The 18,567-nt window shown below is 46.1% G+C and overlaps 1 protein-coding gene across 1 annotated transcript in view; it reads left to right on the top strand.

Annotated features, from left to right (window-relative positions):
• The window catches only part of TSKS (testis specific serine kinase substrate), a 667,857-nt gene that overhangs the window by 149,254 nt on the left and 500,036 nt on the right, over positions 1-18,567 (top strand). Inside the window, exon 2 of the mRNA XM_069649410.1 lies at positions 7,096-7,327. Coding sequence (XP_069505511.1) covers positions 7,096-7,327 — 232 coding nt within the window. The remainder of the gene's footprint in view (positions 1-7,095; positions 7,328-18,567) is intronic.

Here is an 18,567-nt window from a genome sequence, read left to right as displayed (position 1 = left end):
ATTGTGAGATGGAGGGAGTACCTGATCTTCAGGACATAAGCATTGCAGAAATTGAGCATGATGCCATTGATAAGGAGATGTGGATGAGAGCTGGCGTGGAGGATCCGATATTAAATCAAGTCATGACTTGGACCAGAGAAGGGTGGCCTCACAGGAATCTTGTTAGTAAAGAGTTTGAAAGATATTTTGGTGTGAAGGATGAGTTGAATATGTCAGAGGATGGGTGCAAACTTAGAAAAGGAAACAGGATAATACCCCCCAGTGGAGTCAGATCTCATCTGGTAAACATAGCGCATCAAGGACATCTAAGTATGGGGGGGACAAAGAGGTATTTACGGCAATCTTTTTGGTGGCCGGGGATTGACAGCGATGCAGAGAGGTGTGTCAGAGGTTGTAGAGAGTGTGGGAAGAGTGACAAAACCAAGATTGTTAGAGAGGTGCCAATAAATCCCATCCTCGTCGCCAATGAGGAAAGTAAAATGCTCCAAGCAGTAAATGATGCACATGAAGATTTATTAATAAAGGTGCGACAGCAGGCCTGATCAGAGCAGCAGCCCCAACTGAACTGGCCGTCTACCAAGTAACTGAATCTTGCACAATCAACATTCTTAGAACTCCCGAGCTCTTAGTGGAGCTTACGGGCAGCACAAATCTGAACAAGAACATAGAATAAATACATACAGTATTAAGCCTTAGCTTACCGTGACAACAAGATTCCAAATCTACCCCCCTTCCTCCCAATACACCTCCCTTATCCAAAACCAACAAACCATCCACCTATGGTAAACCCTTTAAGGACCCACACCGCAGTGCTGTGGGAAACTACATCTCCCAAGATCCCTGTCTTTCTGTTACATACCCAAATACTCCCAGTCATTCTCCTTCACGTCCCTATAATTATTCTTTCCCGAACATCCAATCTACCTTGACAAAACACTACCATTCCCACAATCCCCGCTGTTCAGTTCACGATCCCGGCTATCCCAGTTTGCTTCATAAATGCTACCAATCCCGTCCCTCTGATTGTCATTTTCTGAACAACCAGTCGAATATGACTGATAACTACTGCTCCCACAAACCCTACAAAAACCATCCTTCCGCAATCACCACAAACCCCTCTAGTATGAGGGTTACAATCCCATACAACATCTTTTCCCCATTCTACATGGACACTCAAAAACTCTAACCCCCTCTTTTTCCAATACAAACACCTTTTTACACTGTTATACCCAGGGGACGAGGTGCTGGTACGAAAGTGTGTACGCACTTGAAGCGCACCCCGCTTTGAAGGTCCATATTACGTGGAAGAAGTTACCCCTACAGCTGCCAAGTTAAAAAGAAGAAGACGGTGGCTGCATTTGCATGACATCAAACCATATAAAGGAGAAACCCAGACCACTCCTGCAACTACTGACTGTAAAGCAAGAGAAGAGGTTCCACGCATGCATACTGGTTCTATGCCCAAGAGTAAAGACAAGAAAAATGAAGATCACAGCAGCAATTTAGACTAAAGGCCAATATCTTTTAACATTTGACAAGGAATAAACAGACTTGCAGTTATCCTGGAACTTTTTTAGATAGGCCAAATTACCAGAGCTGAAAGAAGAGAAGCACATTTCATCTTTATGTTGCCCATTATAATAAGAATACATACATTTTTGTATGCTGTTTTTACATACATATTACTGTCTTAACCTGCTTTGTAAGAAGATATGTAAATATAGTGATTTTTTTGGGCAATCGTAAAAACCATTATATTATTTTCAGAATAATCATAGCAATCATCTTGCAGTTCTTGATATAAAGGTGTGATTCAGAGAGACTTACATAGTAATATAGTAAAACTCTAAGTACAAAGGGCAAGGTTTCAGAATATAAGAGGCTCATTGCCATCAAGAAAGTCAATGAGCTTTCGTGGAGTGATAATTGTAATACAATTCTGTGTTAGGATTTGTATTTTGCTCCGGATCTTTATGGCATTTAGACATGTTATAAACAATACAGACATGGAAGGGAACAATGAAACCGTTACTATTGCCCCTGATGAAAGCACAAACAGTATCCTTTATAATTTTACAAGGCATCTATTTTGATTTAAAAGGGATATTGGGGAAGATCATGAAAATATAAACACATATGTTGATAATTCGGCTCATTTAAAGAATAACCTATGGTATAAGCACATGAAGGAGGAGGGAGAGAGAACGTCAGATGAAAGCTGCTATGTCTGTTCCTTAATACTGTATGCCATGAATGCAGCAAGGGCAGTTATTGCCAAAGAGATGCCTGCACATGATGCAATATGACTCAGCCATTTATCAGCGTGTACAATCAGAGGACAACTTGAAGGAAAATGGGAAACTTTAAAATGGCGATGAAGTTGAGCATTTCCATATGGAGATACCTATGTAAAGACAAAAAGGATTGAAGGTGGGATGGTTTGGATGAGCAAAAAACATATGTATCCATCCCAGATTAGAGAGCGAATAAAAATTGTTGGAATGAAGAGGATGGATTGCTCAGACATGACTGAAAGGTCAGGAGAGCCAGGATGCTGGGAAAGACCTCAGCTATTGATATATGGGTGTGTTGCCATCAGTAACAGATGTTAAGATGGACTATTATCTTGCCCTGCACATTTATTGAAGAAAAAACCAGTAGCCATAGTGCAAATTGTGAATGACAGATGCCTAGAATCAAGGGCCAAGTATTCGAAGTTATTAACATAGGACGACAACAAAGCAGGACCAGTATCTATAATACCATTGAAGAATGCAACAACATGCTTCAAGAATGGATGCTGGGTTCTAGTCAGAGAGAACAAAGGATGTGGACAGACAGTGGAGGTCCCAGGGATGAATGGAGGAACAGCTGTACTGATGGACCGATATTGGGCCTGTGGATCCAGAGCATATATGCGGTTGCCTAAAAATTGGGGAGGAATATGTTCCACTGTATTAATACATGTTCCAGTATTAGTGATCCCTCAAAGTGATCTCAATATTGGTGAATTTCCAAACATGAATGAACACCAGAGAAGGAAGAGATTGCTTATTCTTTGCCAGCTATAAAGTGAGAACTACTTTTCATCAAAATCAATAAAGGCTTATGAAGACATTCCAGATGAACACAAACTGTTCAGCAAGACAGCAATGATAATACATCTATATTTATGCAAGGACTCCAGACTGCAGTGAACACCATGTGGCTGCAAATCACCAGATGGGAGCTGCTGCAGACGATTAACGCAACAATAATAGGATTCAATGTAATCAGAGAATAATTGAGAGCCATCAAGTTGATGACTCTCCAAAACAGGTATGTCCTGGAATTAATTACAGCAATGGAAGGAGGCGTGTGCACCAAGGTCGGGCCTTCTTGCTGTACATTCACACCATCCCACGGTGGAGAAAATGGAACCCTGACAGAAGCAATAACTATGCTGATAACCCTGCATTCAAAAATGGAAGATGAAGATGATGAGACAGCAAGAGTTGACTGGTTCTCAATCCTATTATCATGGATTCCAACCTGGCCGGCCAATGCTGTCAAAATACTCAGTGCAATACTCATGTTGGTATTGCTCGGATTCTGTGCCAGTGCCAGAAGACAGCAAAGGCAGCTATTGGGATGAAGATCATGATTGATATAGACACTGGAACTGGTGAGCAGATGCAAAATGAGGTAAGTACCCATGAGTATATAAAGAAAATTACCCTTGCACCTCCAGGAATGAACTATCCCAAGGATCATAAAGAATATGTAGGACGTTGGATATTTTGTCCACCATCAGGAGACTGCTGCCACATTACCTGGAGTGTGGATGAACATATAAAAAATGCAGGTCACCTGAGGGGTGTGACAAAGATATGGGTCACAAAGAAACGACAGCCTGAAGAGATGATAAAGGAGCATGAAGAGAAGAATGTGGTTGAGGACTTGACCAGAGGGGGAAATGCAGAGGAGCAGGTGGACACATTATCCCTAAATCCTGCTCCCTCACCGCCATCATAATGGAACAGCAGGAGAAGGGCCCTATATCGGACTCCATGTGTTGTGTCTATACCACATCGAGTGTACGAGAGATGATATGCACTCAGACAACCATATCGAATGTATCCTCACACTGAAGGAGTGGAAGGATGTCATGTGGAGGGATGTCAGCACGCACCACTGGATGTCATGTAGTGCTGAGTGAAATCTGACTTGGGCAGAGTGATGCCATAAAGAAGCTATACAAGGATGTACTGAAACAATATGAAAACTGTAATTGAAGTGATAAGAGAAACATGTACAAAATGATAAAGTGTAAATACGCATAAACGCAAGGTAGATGGAACATACAGAAACTTGTTATGGAGGAAAATATAACGTGGCAAGGATGGCCATGATAGGAAAATGGGCGCTGGCTCGTGCAAAGATGTACAGATTCAATTCAGCTACCTCAGAAACAGACCTGGGCTGAATCAGGAGACGTTGGAGAATTAGCTTTCTGTGAAAAACGAAGATGAGTCTATGTGGCCTGGGATCAACAATGCTATTTCAAGGAATAGCTGCAAAGCACAAAGGGAGGCAGATGGATAAGCCATGGACATGAGACATATTTCTCTTAGATTAAAGAAGAAGAAAACATTTGCAAAAGCCAAAGTATTGGACAATCAACAATGAATAAGGCTCCTAGAAGATGGAGTGAGCAAGGCCAAGAGAAGCAATGGCACCCAGCATAATTAAATCATGACACCCAACATAATTAAATCAAATAGCAGTAAATAATTAAATCAAATAGCAGTAAATAGGAGGTAGCTACAAATGGGAATCTTTTGCTCATGGCCGGACTGATGAGAGATGATGGACTAATTGGGAACAGGGGAGTAATCTGACGTGACTCAAGCACCTGGGTTTCGTTCTGCTTACCTGCTGCTAGTCAAGCCGAAAGGCCAAGGTTGTGTGGGAATGCCAACCAATCAGCGGGTCTGTGGGGCAACCTGCTTTACAATGTTGAATAGACCTATCCGCTGCCATTTTGTTCGCTATAATCTGTATCATGCGTATTTAGAGGTAGTTCAAGGCGTGCCTCACAGATAAGAGACAGCCAATGTAGTGCTAACCCATATGTATTTTATAAGTAGATATGTTCCCCTAACCAATCCCTCCTGTTGATAGGCTTTACAGTTTGCCATGTAGGATGATGTCATAGATTATGCATATTGGGGCATAACACCTCTGTGTAATCAAGTTTGTGTGCATGCATCAGTCCGATGTCTGCCAGTTGACCCTGCTTTATTAAATTAAATTGAGAATAAAGTAGTACTTTGCCATTTTTATTTAGTCTGTCCAGTTATGTGCTCTGAGATCTTTATTGGTAATCCCATCTAGCACAAGAGACCCTTCAAGGTGCTAGAGCAGAGAGGCTTTTCAAAAAGGGATTACAGTGATGGCTTTTAATGGAAACTAAAAGCAGTTAATAGGAAATTTAGGAAATTATAGACTGTGGGGGCGGCAAAACAAAATATTTACTCAATAGGGGTCTCAGTATAAAAATGTTTAAATACCACTGCATTAGGAAGTCTACTTCTAATGGGATACTGCTGGAAACGGGCCAGAAACACCTCTGATATTTGGCTGAGGGCATTGAATGAACCATAGAGTTCTAGTTGCCTCCAGCAGTTCTCACTAACACAAACAAGGCAACGCCATCTTGCCTCCATCCTCTGTATATCTTAACTGCTGTGTTACAAATGGTATTAGCATAATTGACCTAAAAACATTTGACCTAAAACATTTGATCGAATATTTTGGACCTTTTTTTCTGTCAAATTTTATTAAATATATATATGGGGTGGCTAAGGGTATAGATTACGTTGAGGGGAAGTGGAGGAGGTTGCGGGGGTCTCCCCCTGCATTTTAGACTGAAAAAAGGTCAAATACATTTTATCAATGTGATTAGGTCAAATGTTTTAGGTCAAATAGACCCAAACCTTAGAAACATCTAGTGGATCTAGTTGACTACTCTACAAGGGTTCTACACTGCATGCTTTGGAAAAAGGGCTATTGTTATATTTTAATATCATCCTAGTACTACAGGCTCCTTCCATAACTACATTTTAATATGTGTCTAGGTGAAGAGGATCTCTAGACAATTGGACTCATTACAACCCTGCCGGTCCAGCATTGACGGCCAGAAATTCTGTTTACCGGCACATTTCCGGACCGGCAGAGTACAAGTTTGCTGATGGGGTGATCTAGTTACTTCTAGCCAAGAGCTGGAGGTAACTCAGGCACCCAACCAGAAGAAAACTGCCAGTATTACCCGCACAAGTATTTCCGGTGCCCGGCAATCCCCCCATGGAGTCCTTGAGGACTCCATGGATTGGGGATTTATCGCTATTCCTGCTACTTGTAATCTGCCTGTAATCCCGGTAGATCAAGTGGCGGGAACGGTAATATACCCCGCCGCATTCACTGGCGGAATACCACCAAACTCTTAATGAGGCCCAGTGTTTTTCATTCACAATCTTCAAAATGTCACTGTTTCTTTTTCCAAGAATCTTTTTCTTTCTTAAATTTATTTTTCTTTAAATGTAGTCCTCTTTTAAGAATCATTTGATGCTAAGCTACCGACCACTGTATCATCCGCCAGTAGTCTGCTATGTCCCCCTGTCTATACAAACAAATGAAATAGGGAGATGCCATGAGGGCATGGAGGAATTGGCGGGAGAGTGGCCATTTAACACTGGGGTACAGTAAAGCATTTGTGCAATGGCGTGTAGTGTGATTGCTTTGTAGTGCAGTGTATGCTAGTGTGAGTGCTTTCAGGGACAGTGTGAGTACTGTAGACTTCAGCATAAGTGTTATGAGGTGCAGTGAGCTGTTGGGATAGAGGGTCAGCACAATGTGGCTGTGTTTTGGATGATTTTGGGTGCAAAGTGAAGTTTGTGGATCCTCAGAGAATAGGCGTATCCCCAAGCACTGATGTTCCCTGGAACAAAGGTTTACCCCAGGCACATAGGATATCTGTGCGTGTGCCGTGTCTACAGAAGGCTGAGCCATCTGGTGCTGAGTGAGGCCTGATGCTCTCTATTCTTTGTATCACAGGGTTGAGCCACCAAAGGTTGAGGACTGCATGGATTGGCGACTCATGCTAAAGCGTTCCTCTGCTTCCACCAACGTGTCCATCTTGAATCTGACTGAAGTAGACAACGATGAATCCACAGAGAGCGAACCCACAGAAGAGGGTTCGGAAATAGCAGCAGAGGCAGTGGAGAGCCTATCAGACCAAATGCTCCCAGACGACTCAGAGACAGATCAAGACATCATGGCTCCCCTGGTAAGATCTGCACCTGAAAAAGATGTAATGTTTATGTATTGCAGACCTTTTACCCAGGGCCTGATGATTACACACTACTCCCATGAACCCTCATCATAGACTATGCTGGATAGGGCTGATGTGAGTTGTAGACCAAAGCATCTGGAGGGCTGCGGGAAGGCCACCATAGCCATATGACGCATCAACATTTGGTGACAGTAGGTGCTATCACTGCACAAGGAAAGTATGCATGTGCCAATGGTACAAAAGTTGTCATCAGCAATGTTGCATGGAGCAGGTAATACTTCTGAGTGAAAAAGCTTCTCTCTCCGAGCATATGTGTGCCAATAGCCTGGACGCTGTCCCTCATTAATGGATGGCCAACACACTTGTTTCCTATCAATCACATAAGTGTCCCTACTTTCTATGGTGTCATTTGTGCAATTGGCAAAAAGGTGCTGGCATTTTACTTGTTAACAGACATACAAAACATCAAAAGTCGATATGAATCCACAAAACCTCCCTCTCGTAGGGCAACCTCTTTCAACTTGCAAACCACATCTCCACCTCTGTTCCTCCCACCCGCATTCTCCTGATTTCCCATTTCTCGGTGTCTACTATTGATGCAAAATCTCCCTGTACCTCTTTTCATTCTCTTCCTGTTCCATATTCTCTCACTTCCTGTTGTTGTTGGTTACTGTTTGCCATAAGGCCTGCCTGCTTCATAACCAGTCAATCCATCGATCAGAGTGCCTGAGAGTTTTACAAGCTGTCCCTATTGCTGTGAATAAGTCTGTTTGCTGTCTAGGGTGATGCATTACCCCCTCCCTCTCTTGTATCTCTTCCCCTCTGTCCTTCCAGAAGGGGGGCATGGAATGTCCTTGCCCCGCTACTTTGGGGAGTGCTGGCTTCTATCATCATCATCATCACTCTTCCATGCTCTTAATCTTCCATTTAGAAATGGCACCACACACAAAGGGGAAAATATATATCCCTGGACTCTTCCCCAGAACCCCACTTATCTCTGCCTCTTCTTCCTCCTGCACATCCCAAGCATGGGGCATGATCAGGGGATATGTCAATGTGAACTCCTCGCCCATGACTACCACACAGCCCTTCAAACCTAATGGTGACACCTTCCTTCTTCACCGAGGAGCTGAACCCTAAATAAAAGAGGACCACTTTCCATTGAGACTCATTTGGTTTTGGGAGATATTAGTCTCACTTTGCATTGGAAACAACATCCTCTAGACCTCATCTGACTCACCAATTCTGACCACCCTTTTATTTGCCTAGTTACTACTGTCACATCCACCTTTGTCCATTCTAAAATAGCCGTACAGAAAGGCTTTGCAGCGTCGGAGTGGTCAAGCTAGCACTTCATCCACCAATCCTACCGTTGGTTCTGCAGTGTAGGTGTGTTTATAACGTGCTTACATACCCAGAGGTTTTTAAACGCGGATCCGGGGATTGAACCTGTGTTGCTTCGTGTAGTCTTGCTTCCAAGGCGAACCCGTTGCCTGAGCTATCCTCCCGGGACGGTTATTGGTGATAAAAACTCCAGTTGCCATTGTATACTCTGCTTCCTGGAAATCCAGTGCCATATTTGCAGGGTTTGGCGCCCATAAAATCATATTGATGTGTCATTGCTTTACATTTGTACCTCTGTTCAGTGTTTGAAGGCCTCTGCAAACAGTCTACCAAAGATAGGGAGCTTTTGTCAATAAGGTCCATCTAAATAAGGGTGACCTAGAAAACCTATTGAACAGAGAGGAAAGGGCAAAAGGGTGAACTCTCCCCTACCGCCTGGAAAAAATATTACAGAAATAAAAAAATAGGCCTGAGGTAGGTATGAGGTATTGGGGAGGAACTCTCCATGAGAGAGAAAGAGAAAAAAAATATCCAGGCCACAAATAACCAAATTCATACTAGCTCCTAATTCTACTGAATTTAGAGGATACTATCTTGCAGAGATTACGAGGCAGCAGATTCAAAAGAACTGTTCAAAATGGGTTAAATCTTCGATTCAGATTACATGTATGGGGGCAGAATGGAGTGGGGGACATTAGATGGCTTCTAATGATTTAGGCACTAAAACACCAAAGAAGGAGAGCACGCTCACACTATTCATTAATAAGACTTGTGGATAAGGGTCCTTCATGCAACAACCTATTGCAACCCCAGAACCTCAACTATATAGGGTTCAAAAACACCATGGATTTGAAACATCTGGTCGAGGCGATATGTAATCCACTGCTACAAAGAGTAAAATAGGACTTAGAGCTCCATTACGAATGTGTTGGTATTGGTAAACATCCAGGAGCTCATGTTCATTATGGTGTAGAGTAACAATCACGCGTAAACATTGTAAGCATGATTTTACTCCAGGCCATATTTACATTAATTTTTAATGTGGAGAGTGGGCATGTAATGGAATATCCATTTCCACCACCACCTTCCTCTCAACATTACAAATGCACCAGCGTTTACGCCAGCAGGATATGTTTATGCTGGCATAAATGCTGTGGATTCTTTTGGACTCTGTCTGCTTTTTACAGTAAAAGGGCAGCTTTTACTCAGTTTGCATTGCAAAGTGCAAAAAGGGAATGTAAACGTGATTTAAACAGCATTTTACACCTCCCTTTTGCATTTTGCAGTGCCAATGACGAATACTGCCCAACTAAGTGCAAACTTAACTGGTCCCCTTTGGGCAATGTACACCTGGGAGCAAAATGAGCTGCCCAGTATTTTAGAATACTAGGGAGCTCATTTTGGATTGTGATATAACGTCAATGGAAGGAGTAAAAGCTTTAAGTAAGGCTTTAACGCCTTCCATTCATGTCACACAATGCCACATTTTCAGACATTTGTATGACGTGGAGGAGGGGCGGAAGGGAACTTGCGTTTTCGTTGCCTTCGTTCCTCTCTGCCATAAAACGCACCACCATTTGCACCGGCATGGATTTTCTGGAGATCCCTATGGAGTCTGCTTGCTTTATGCATCAGCATACAGCAGGCACATGGATCCATTGTACAAGCTGCCGGCAGCATGTGCAATTACAATTAAACACTGCCCAACTTGCTTGTGCGTCGGACAGCGTTTATTTGTAACTGTGAACACTGCTTACTATGTCTTCATGGGAAGTAGTGTTCACAATGTAAATCGAATGCTGCCCGACATGTGAGCATGTCAGGCAGCATTTTATTGTAATGGTGAGTGCTGCTTGCCAAGTGAGCATTGCAAGCATTGCTTACAATTAAAAGTAAACACTGTCTGGTATGTAAGTATGCCAGGCAGTGTTTACTCACTTTCCACGGTGCAGTGCAAAAGTGCAGGGCAAATGCCAACTTTTGCCCTGCACTTTTGCACTCCACCGTGCAAATGACGAAAAAATTTGGCGGCGGGGTGCCGCCTACGTGTATGTCAACATGTAACAGATCCCTGCCACTAAATTACTATTTTTGAGAAAATTAAATCCTGGATGTTTTACCACTCTGACAAATTCTGAGATTCAAGACTGAAACACATCAAAAGCACCTTCTTTTGTGTGTCGGAATCTTCTCCACACAAAAGCAGCATCAGATGTGATATTTTAGTTTAGGTCTGCTTGGTCGAAAATATTTGACCTATTCCAATTTTACCTATTATCTTTGTTGTTTCTTTGGTCAGAAATGCAGGAGGAGACTCCCTGCAACCCCCCACCCTCCACTTTCCCCACCTTTAGCTATTCCCTTACCCCTCCCCATATATTTATTTAATTTGACTGAGAAACGTTCAAAGCAATTCGGTCAAATCGAAAAGGTCAAATGTTTTCCGATCAAGTATGCTAATACCAATATTTCTGTATGCAGTAATAGGGCATTTCCCCATGGAGTCCTATGAGATTCCAAACTGGGAAATAACTGTGTCCTCTCATGACTCAAACATGCAGACCCTTCCTGTTTATGGTAAATGAGTTTGGTGGTATTACTAGAGGTAATGCTGAGTCCTTTAGTTAGATGAGTGGTGTTACTGCTGCTCTTGATGGAAAGAGTTACAAATGTGAACTTTATTTAATTTTCAAAGGCATCTTATCTTTCAGGGCCTAAAGTAACCTTGTTGGGGTGATACATTGGTGGGGTGATATGAAGCAATAGACACCCAAAAGCATGGACAGTAAACTGTGCCCTGCTCCTCCTCCTAGATGTATCCGCAGTGTTCGACTTGGTCAACCATCAAATACTTTGCCAACACCTTCTGACCCACGCCAACTTCTCCCCACCTGCTATTGCCTGGGTTGCCTCCTTCTCAGACACGGCCAAATCCAAAACCCTCCACCATTACCTGTGGTGACCCACAAGGGCCCTGCATCGCCCCCACCCCCTACAATATCTTCAATAGGCCCCCCTTCAACATCTTAGACTCTCTCGGCATAGCCTCCACCAACTATGCCGAGGACACACAAATCCTGATCTCATTCTCAGCTAACTACACAGAGTATTCCAATACTCTAAACAACATTTACTTAACTATTCAGACTTGGATGGCAGCTAAATACCTCTGCCTAAACAGCGACAAGACAGAAATCCTAATCGTGGGCACACCTAATGCCTGTAAATCGCTCAATACACCTCCTTCCAGATCGACCAGTGTGTGATTCCAGTCTCAACTACAGTAAAGACACACACTGCCTGATTCATTGAATTATTAGCGTGAAAAACGCAGATTTGCGTGCCTTTCTACTCGAAAATCCCCATACTTCAAACAGGGATTTTCGGGCAGAAAGGCGCGCAAATCTGCGTTTTTCACGCAAATAATTCCATGAATCAGGCTGACAGAGTCTACCTTGATGCCTCACTCACCCTGTCCAGACAAGTCGCTACCAAAGTTCTCAATTCAGCCAGACCCTTCCTCACAAAAACAACTGCCTCACCATTGCCCAGGCCATCATTGGCTCTAGGTTAGACTATTGCAACGTCCCATTTACAGGCACCTCCGCTGGAAATAAAAATAAATTGCAAGTTATATAAAATAACGCCCTGAGAGCAGCTCTTAACATCCCGAAATGAGAATACATCTCCCAAGACAGAAGGGAAGCTCACTGGTTGCCCATCCAGGAACGGATCACATTTAAAACATTATCCATTGACCACAATTACCTCTCCAATACAGCACCCCGTACCTCACACAAAGAATCACCAAAACCCATTCCTCTAAACCTACTAGGACCCTCTATGTGGACAGACTTCTTGTTCCTAAAGTGAGAAGATGTAAAGCTGGAGGCTCCATCTTCCCCTACCGTGCCGCTAAGCTCTGGAATTATATGATATGATATTTTATTTGCATAGCGCTCATACACAAGTGTTTCAGAGTGCGACAAGGCAAGGGAGGACAAAACAACGATCTTACTAGGCCCAGTGACATTGAGAATGCGCAAGTGCAGGGGATAGGCAGGGGGGAAAGTGTAAGTGAGAGGGGAGGAGTGGAAAGTGTTGAGCAAGGATAAAACAACAACTGGTAGTGCAGCCAGCAAGTTGGCAAGTGCCAGGTTAAAGCGCAGACAGGGGATGTCTGCTAAGTGCAGGTAAGGGGACTGTAGGGTTACAGATACAGACCCAAGTGCAAGGGTTGCCAAGAGACAGTGCGGGTGTGTGGCTGGGTGGGCCAGGACCTGGGCCAAAAAATCAGACGGTAACCAGGTTCCTGGTGCTGAAGCAGACAGATTAGCAAGGGAGAGGAAGAGGGAAGGCAGAAGAAAAGAGGAAGGTCTTGAGGGGCTTCCGGAACCGAAGATGGTTCTCCTCAAGTTTCAGAGAGGCAGGGAGGTTGTTCCAGAGGGAGGCCCCAGCCGAGGAAAGAGATCTACCCCCAACACGTTGCTTGGAGAAGCGACTGACCCTAAGGGAGTTAGAGGTGGAGGAGCAAAGAACTCGAGTAGGAAGGTATTTTCGGAGGGAGAGTTGAAGGTATTCTGAACACAGGCCCCAGAAAGACATTGTGGACAATGCAAAGGGTCTTGAAGTTAATCCTTGCAGCCACTAGGAGCCAATGAAGAGATTTCAGAGCTGGAGAGATACGATCCCAGGGCTTGAGGCCAAGGACAAGTCTTGCAGTCCTGTTCTGGATGAGTTGCAGAGGGAGGAAAGTAGAAGCAGGCAGATTTAGAAAGAGGCTGTTGTAGTCCAGTTTAGAGAGAATCAGAGCTCTAGAGACAGTGAGCTTCTGGTGGAAGGAGAGGAAAGGAAGAATACCTCTGAGGAGGTGCAGTTGGTAGTTGGACTTCTTAGAGACATCAGAGATGTTAGGAGAAAAGGAGAGTGTGGAGTTGAAGATTACTTAGAGGTTCTTAGCCTCACAGGTGGGAGCAGGAAGAGGGCCAAGGGAGGCCGGCCAGGGATTGACAGGAAAGGAGGGTGTAGGTGTGCCCATGAGGAGAATCTTCATCTTACTGGCATTAAGGCAGAGATCATTGGCGGCACACCACTCCTCGATAGCAGACAGACAGTCAGAGATGAGAGAAGGAGAAGAAGTGGCAGAGGGAAGCCTAAAAATGCGCTGAGTGTCATCCGCATTGCACTGAATGTTGGAGCGAAGAGCAGCAATGTGGTGGGCAAGGGGTGCCAGGTATTGATTTAAAAGCCAGGGTAAGAGGTTAGACCCATGGGGAACACCACAGGTAGAGAGTGAGATAGATGAAAGTAAGGACCGAAGTTGGACGAGGGAGGGTTGATCAGAGAGGAAATAGGTCAGCCAGGCCATGGCCTGACCAGTGATAACCAGGTTATCACGGAGACGGTTAAGCAGGATGGCATGGTTGACTGTCAAAGGTAGAAGAGAGATCAAGTAGGATGAGGACAGAAGGGATGTTAGAATCGGGGTTGGAGAGCAGGTCTTCACGGATGTTCAGCAGAGCAGTTTCCGTGCTTCTGGCAGCTCTGAAGCCAGACTGATGGTCATGGAGACAACCAACAGAATGGGTGTGGAGATTAAGCTGGGAGATGGCCAGCTTTTCCAGGAGTTTGCCCAGGAAAGGAGTGATGGAGATCGGGCAATAGTTAACCAGGCACGAGGGGCCGGCTGTGGATTTCTTGAGAAGAGGGTGCACAAGAGAGTGCTTCACAGGGGAGGGGAAGGCTCCACAGGCGAAGGAGAGGTTGCAGAAGTCGGCCAGAGCAGGAGGAAAGGGTGTCAATGTAATCCTTGATGGATCTGGACGAACAGGGAAGAACCTGTTTTGACGAGACTTTCATAGATCTGACTTGTCTGGAAATCTCGTCAGGGGAGAACAGAGGAAAGGAAGAGGAAGGGGGGGCGGCTGCAGGAGGACCATAGGTAGCAGAAAGAACGGGGGAAGAGGAGGATAGGACGAGAGGGTAGACAGGATGTCCTGTTTTTTTTTTTTTAGATGAAATGAGAGGCAAGGGCCGTGCAAAGGGTGTGGGAGGCAACAAGAGAGGTAGAGGTAGCAAGAGGGACAGCCCTATTTGTGAGAGGACTATGGGCTCAGTAGAGTTGAAACAAGTGGGGCACCCTGCCACATATTTTTCAATATTCACATTCATTCATGCAAATGTTTTTAATTTGTCATGTTCGTCTTTGACATGGGTATCTGTATGCCTATTGTAACCATCATGCAGTTGGAAGAATACTGTGCTTAGTTAGGTTCACATAGCGTTCATTATTTGGTAAGTGAATCTATTATTTGCTATTTTCTTTTTGACTTTCTTTCTTTTGTCATAATTAGTTTAAATATAAAATGAACAGTGTAAAAGACAGTGGCCCTCATTACGACCCTGGCGGAAAGTGACTGACCGGACCACCACAGCGTAAATAGCGTTTCCGCCATTGCACGATGGAGCAAAGTGCGGCCCATTCCGACCCATCGGGCACGAGCACCACGGCATGGCGGAAGTGCAAAGTCCGCGATGGCGGAAATGACCCCAAAACGGCCCACACCGCCGCCGTACGGCGCCCTAGGTGCAATACCGCCACCCATCTTAGCGGACACCGCAGTGAGCGCCAACCGGAAAGTACGGTGACCGTAAATATACGGAAACGGAAGTAAAAACATGGGCCCGGAACGGGAAACAACACGCCGTACACCTATAAAACCACAAAATCCACACAACCACTAAAAACACTACCCTGAGACACATCCCAACCCGTCATCCACCCTAGTGAAACCAAGAAAAATGAGAAAAGTAGCGAAGAAAGCGTGCGACCGCAAGCAGCAGGTCCACTTCTCCCGTGAGGAACTCACCGTGCTTACAGAGACCCTCCAGGAGAATGCCGCCGCCGTCTTCTCCACGCAAATGACCAGGACGGCACTTGCGAACAAGAAGGCCATATGGGCCCTGGTGGCACAGCGGGTAAGTGCGGTGGGGACCGCACCCCGCAACCCACAGCAATGCAGAAAGCGATGGGACGACCTGCGGATACGCGTCCGTAGCATACTTTCTGCCAACCGCAACATTGCCACAGCCACCGGGGGAGGATCGGAATCACCCATCAAGTTGACCCCCTGGGAAGAAATCTGTGCCTCCACCATTGGAATGGAGAGCATAGAGGGAGTCGGAGGGATGGAGAAAGGAGTGCAGACATCCGGAGAATCCGGTAGGTGGCCCAAATAAAACCATGCCAAATCCACAATGTCCAATCATGTGAATCACATGTGTCCACATAGCGCAACAGCAACACATGGCCAGGAGAACGTCCACACACATTGGCCTGATAGCGCACTTTAAAACTCACAATAAATACATAAATAATTAAAAACCCCAAACACACCCACTACACGTGCAGCAGGCACACCCTAACTGCAGGCTGCCAAACAACTGCACCCTCACTCCACACACAAATGAAAGCACCTCCAAGGCCCCGACCCAAATCACCCTCAGGTACCACCCCAATGCATGTGATACATTGCCATTCCAATTCCCACAGACCATTAACAACGCTCGCCCTCCTTTACTCCACCACAGGGTCCGATTCAAACGACGAGCTTCAGGACACCCCTACCAGCACACCTGCAAAGAGGGCCAAGACCAACGGCCAAAGACCCTCCACCTCAGCTGCACGCATCAAGACACGGCAGCAGCACAAATCAAGTGGCAGCACAGAGGAGGGAACATCAACAGGCACCCCAGCAGCCAGCATGCCCACAACACCACCACCACAGGTCCCCCCAATGGATGCCACAGAAGGCACTGCCTCTGGTGGCAGCAGCACCATAGGTGACACCCCATTAATGGCAGCATGCTCCGACACAGAAGACGGGGATGTCGAAGTCAGATCCATCCATGACCTGTCCCAATCCCCCTGTCTGTTCCATCCCGTACACCATGAGGATACCACGCAGGGGCACCCACAAGACGACGACTGGCCATCCCCCACAAGCCCTGTGGCAGGGCAACATGAGGCGAACAGCCACTCTGTGACACCACCGCAAATGGCCATGGCCCAGCAGAGGCAACAGTCCCTCGACCAGTTAATCGTGCAACAGCAGCAACTGGCCACGCTCCTCAAGGACCATGCCGATGAATGTGGGGGCACTAAGGCAGACATAGAAACATCAACTGAGACACTTAGGGCAGAAATGGAGAGAAGTACAGAGACACTAAGGGCACAAATGGAGAGTAGCACCGAGTGCCTGAGAGTACAAATGGAGAGTAGCACCGAGAGCCTGAGAGTCCAAATGGAGAGAAGCACCGAGAGCCTGAGGGGGGAACTGCATGCGACGTCCAAAGACGTATGTGCCGAACTTGCCGCAGTGCGCCGTGTGCTCACTGAGCTCTCACAAACCCTTAGGGACATGCATGGACGTGAGCAGGCAGAGACATCATCCGTTGCAAGTTCCGTCCAGGGCAGCCCCCAACGTAGATCTGGGAGGAACCTGCGCTCCACAGGCAGGGGTGCCCCTGATACCCGCAGAGGGGGCTTGCAATAGCGACTGCCCACTGACAATGAGCATCTTTGGACACTGGTGTTCGGGGGGGAGGTAGGAGGGTGGAGGGGGTGTGTTGGGCTCACTTGGGTGGCGGGTCGATAGGGTGTTCAACATGATATCACATATGCCATAAACAATGCACGATCAACCAATGAGATGTGTGGACAATGATCTTTGTGTACTAGGCCATCATAGGCGTACAGTCCATATTGTGCATGTACCAGACACACACAGTGCCACGAGTCCCGTGTCCATGTATCAGCCACCAGGCGTGAGTGCTAGAAGCATGCATCAATGAGATGCTGACGAATGTCACGGCCCTCCTGTGCCTCGCGGACTCCTTGAGGTGCTGCCACATCCCCACCCTCATCATGACCATCTTCAGGTGCTTGCAGTTCTGCGTCAGGGGGCATGGGCACATTTCTACGTACGCACATGTTGTGTAGCATGACACATGCCATCACCATCTTTGCAACCTTCTCATGGCGGTACAGGAGTGCCCCGCCAGACCTGCTGAGGCACCGGAAACGAGTCATCAGTAGGCCGAATGCCTGTTCTATGACTACACGGGTACGTGATTGGGCATGGTTGTAGTCCTCCTCATGCTGGTCCCGTGGGTTCCGGACTGGTGTGAGGAGCCATCTCTTCAGTGGATATCCGGCATCACCTGTATGTGGACGATAAACGAATTATGTGGAATGCCATTGCTACGTACGCACCCCCCCCCCCTTCCTGCCAGGTCATTGCCGCATCACATACCCCACATCATCATGCATGAAATGAGACTCACCGAGTAGCCAGGATCTGTACCCTGCGTGTCGCTCCATGTAGCGTGGTATTGTTGAGTTCCTCAAGACCATAGAATCATGGGTTGATCCAGGGAATCGGGCACAACAATGTGTAATGATCCTGTTGGAGTCACACACCATTTGTACATTCAGAGAATGAAATTGTTTTCGGTTGCGGTACTGGGCCTCCATGGCATGTGGGACGACCAATTCCACATGGGTGCAGTCGATGGCACCAAGGCAACCCGGTATGCCGCCAAGTGCATGGAATCCCACTTTTGTGTTGGTAATTTCCTGCTCCGAGCGTGGTAGAGAGATGAAGTCGTCTGCGTGCTGCAGGAGGGCATCGAGCACTTGCAATAGTGTCCGTGAGAACAGTGGCTGAGAAATGCCATGCAACTGTCCGACTGTGTGCTGGTAGGTGCCTGTGGCCAGGAAGTGGAGTACAGACACCACCTTCAGTAGGGGTGGGATGGCGGTTGGGCTATCTATCATGCTGACAAGGTCAGCCTGTGTCATGTCCACAATGGCGGCTATGGTGTCCCGG

This window comes from Ambystoma mexicanum, chromosome 1p (assembly GCF_040938575.1).
Source record: "Ambystoma mexicanum isolate Mex_15411 chromosome 1p, UKY_AmexF1_1, whole genome shotgun sequence".
Lineage (NCBI taxonomy): Eukaryota > Metazoa > Chordata > Amphibia > Caudata > Ambystomatidae > Ambystoma > Ambystoma mexicanum.
Note: the sequence above shows the minus strand (reverse complement) of the source record. Positions and strands in the feature narration are given on the sequence as shown.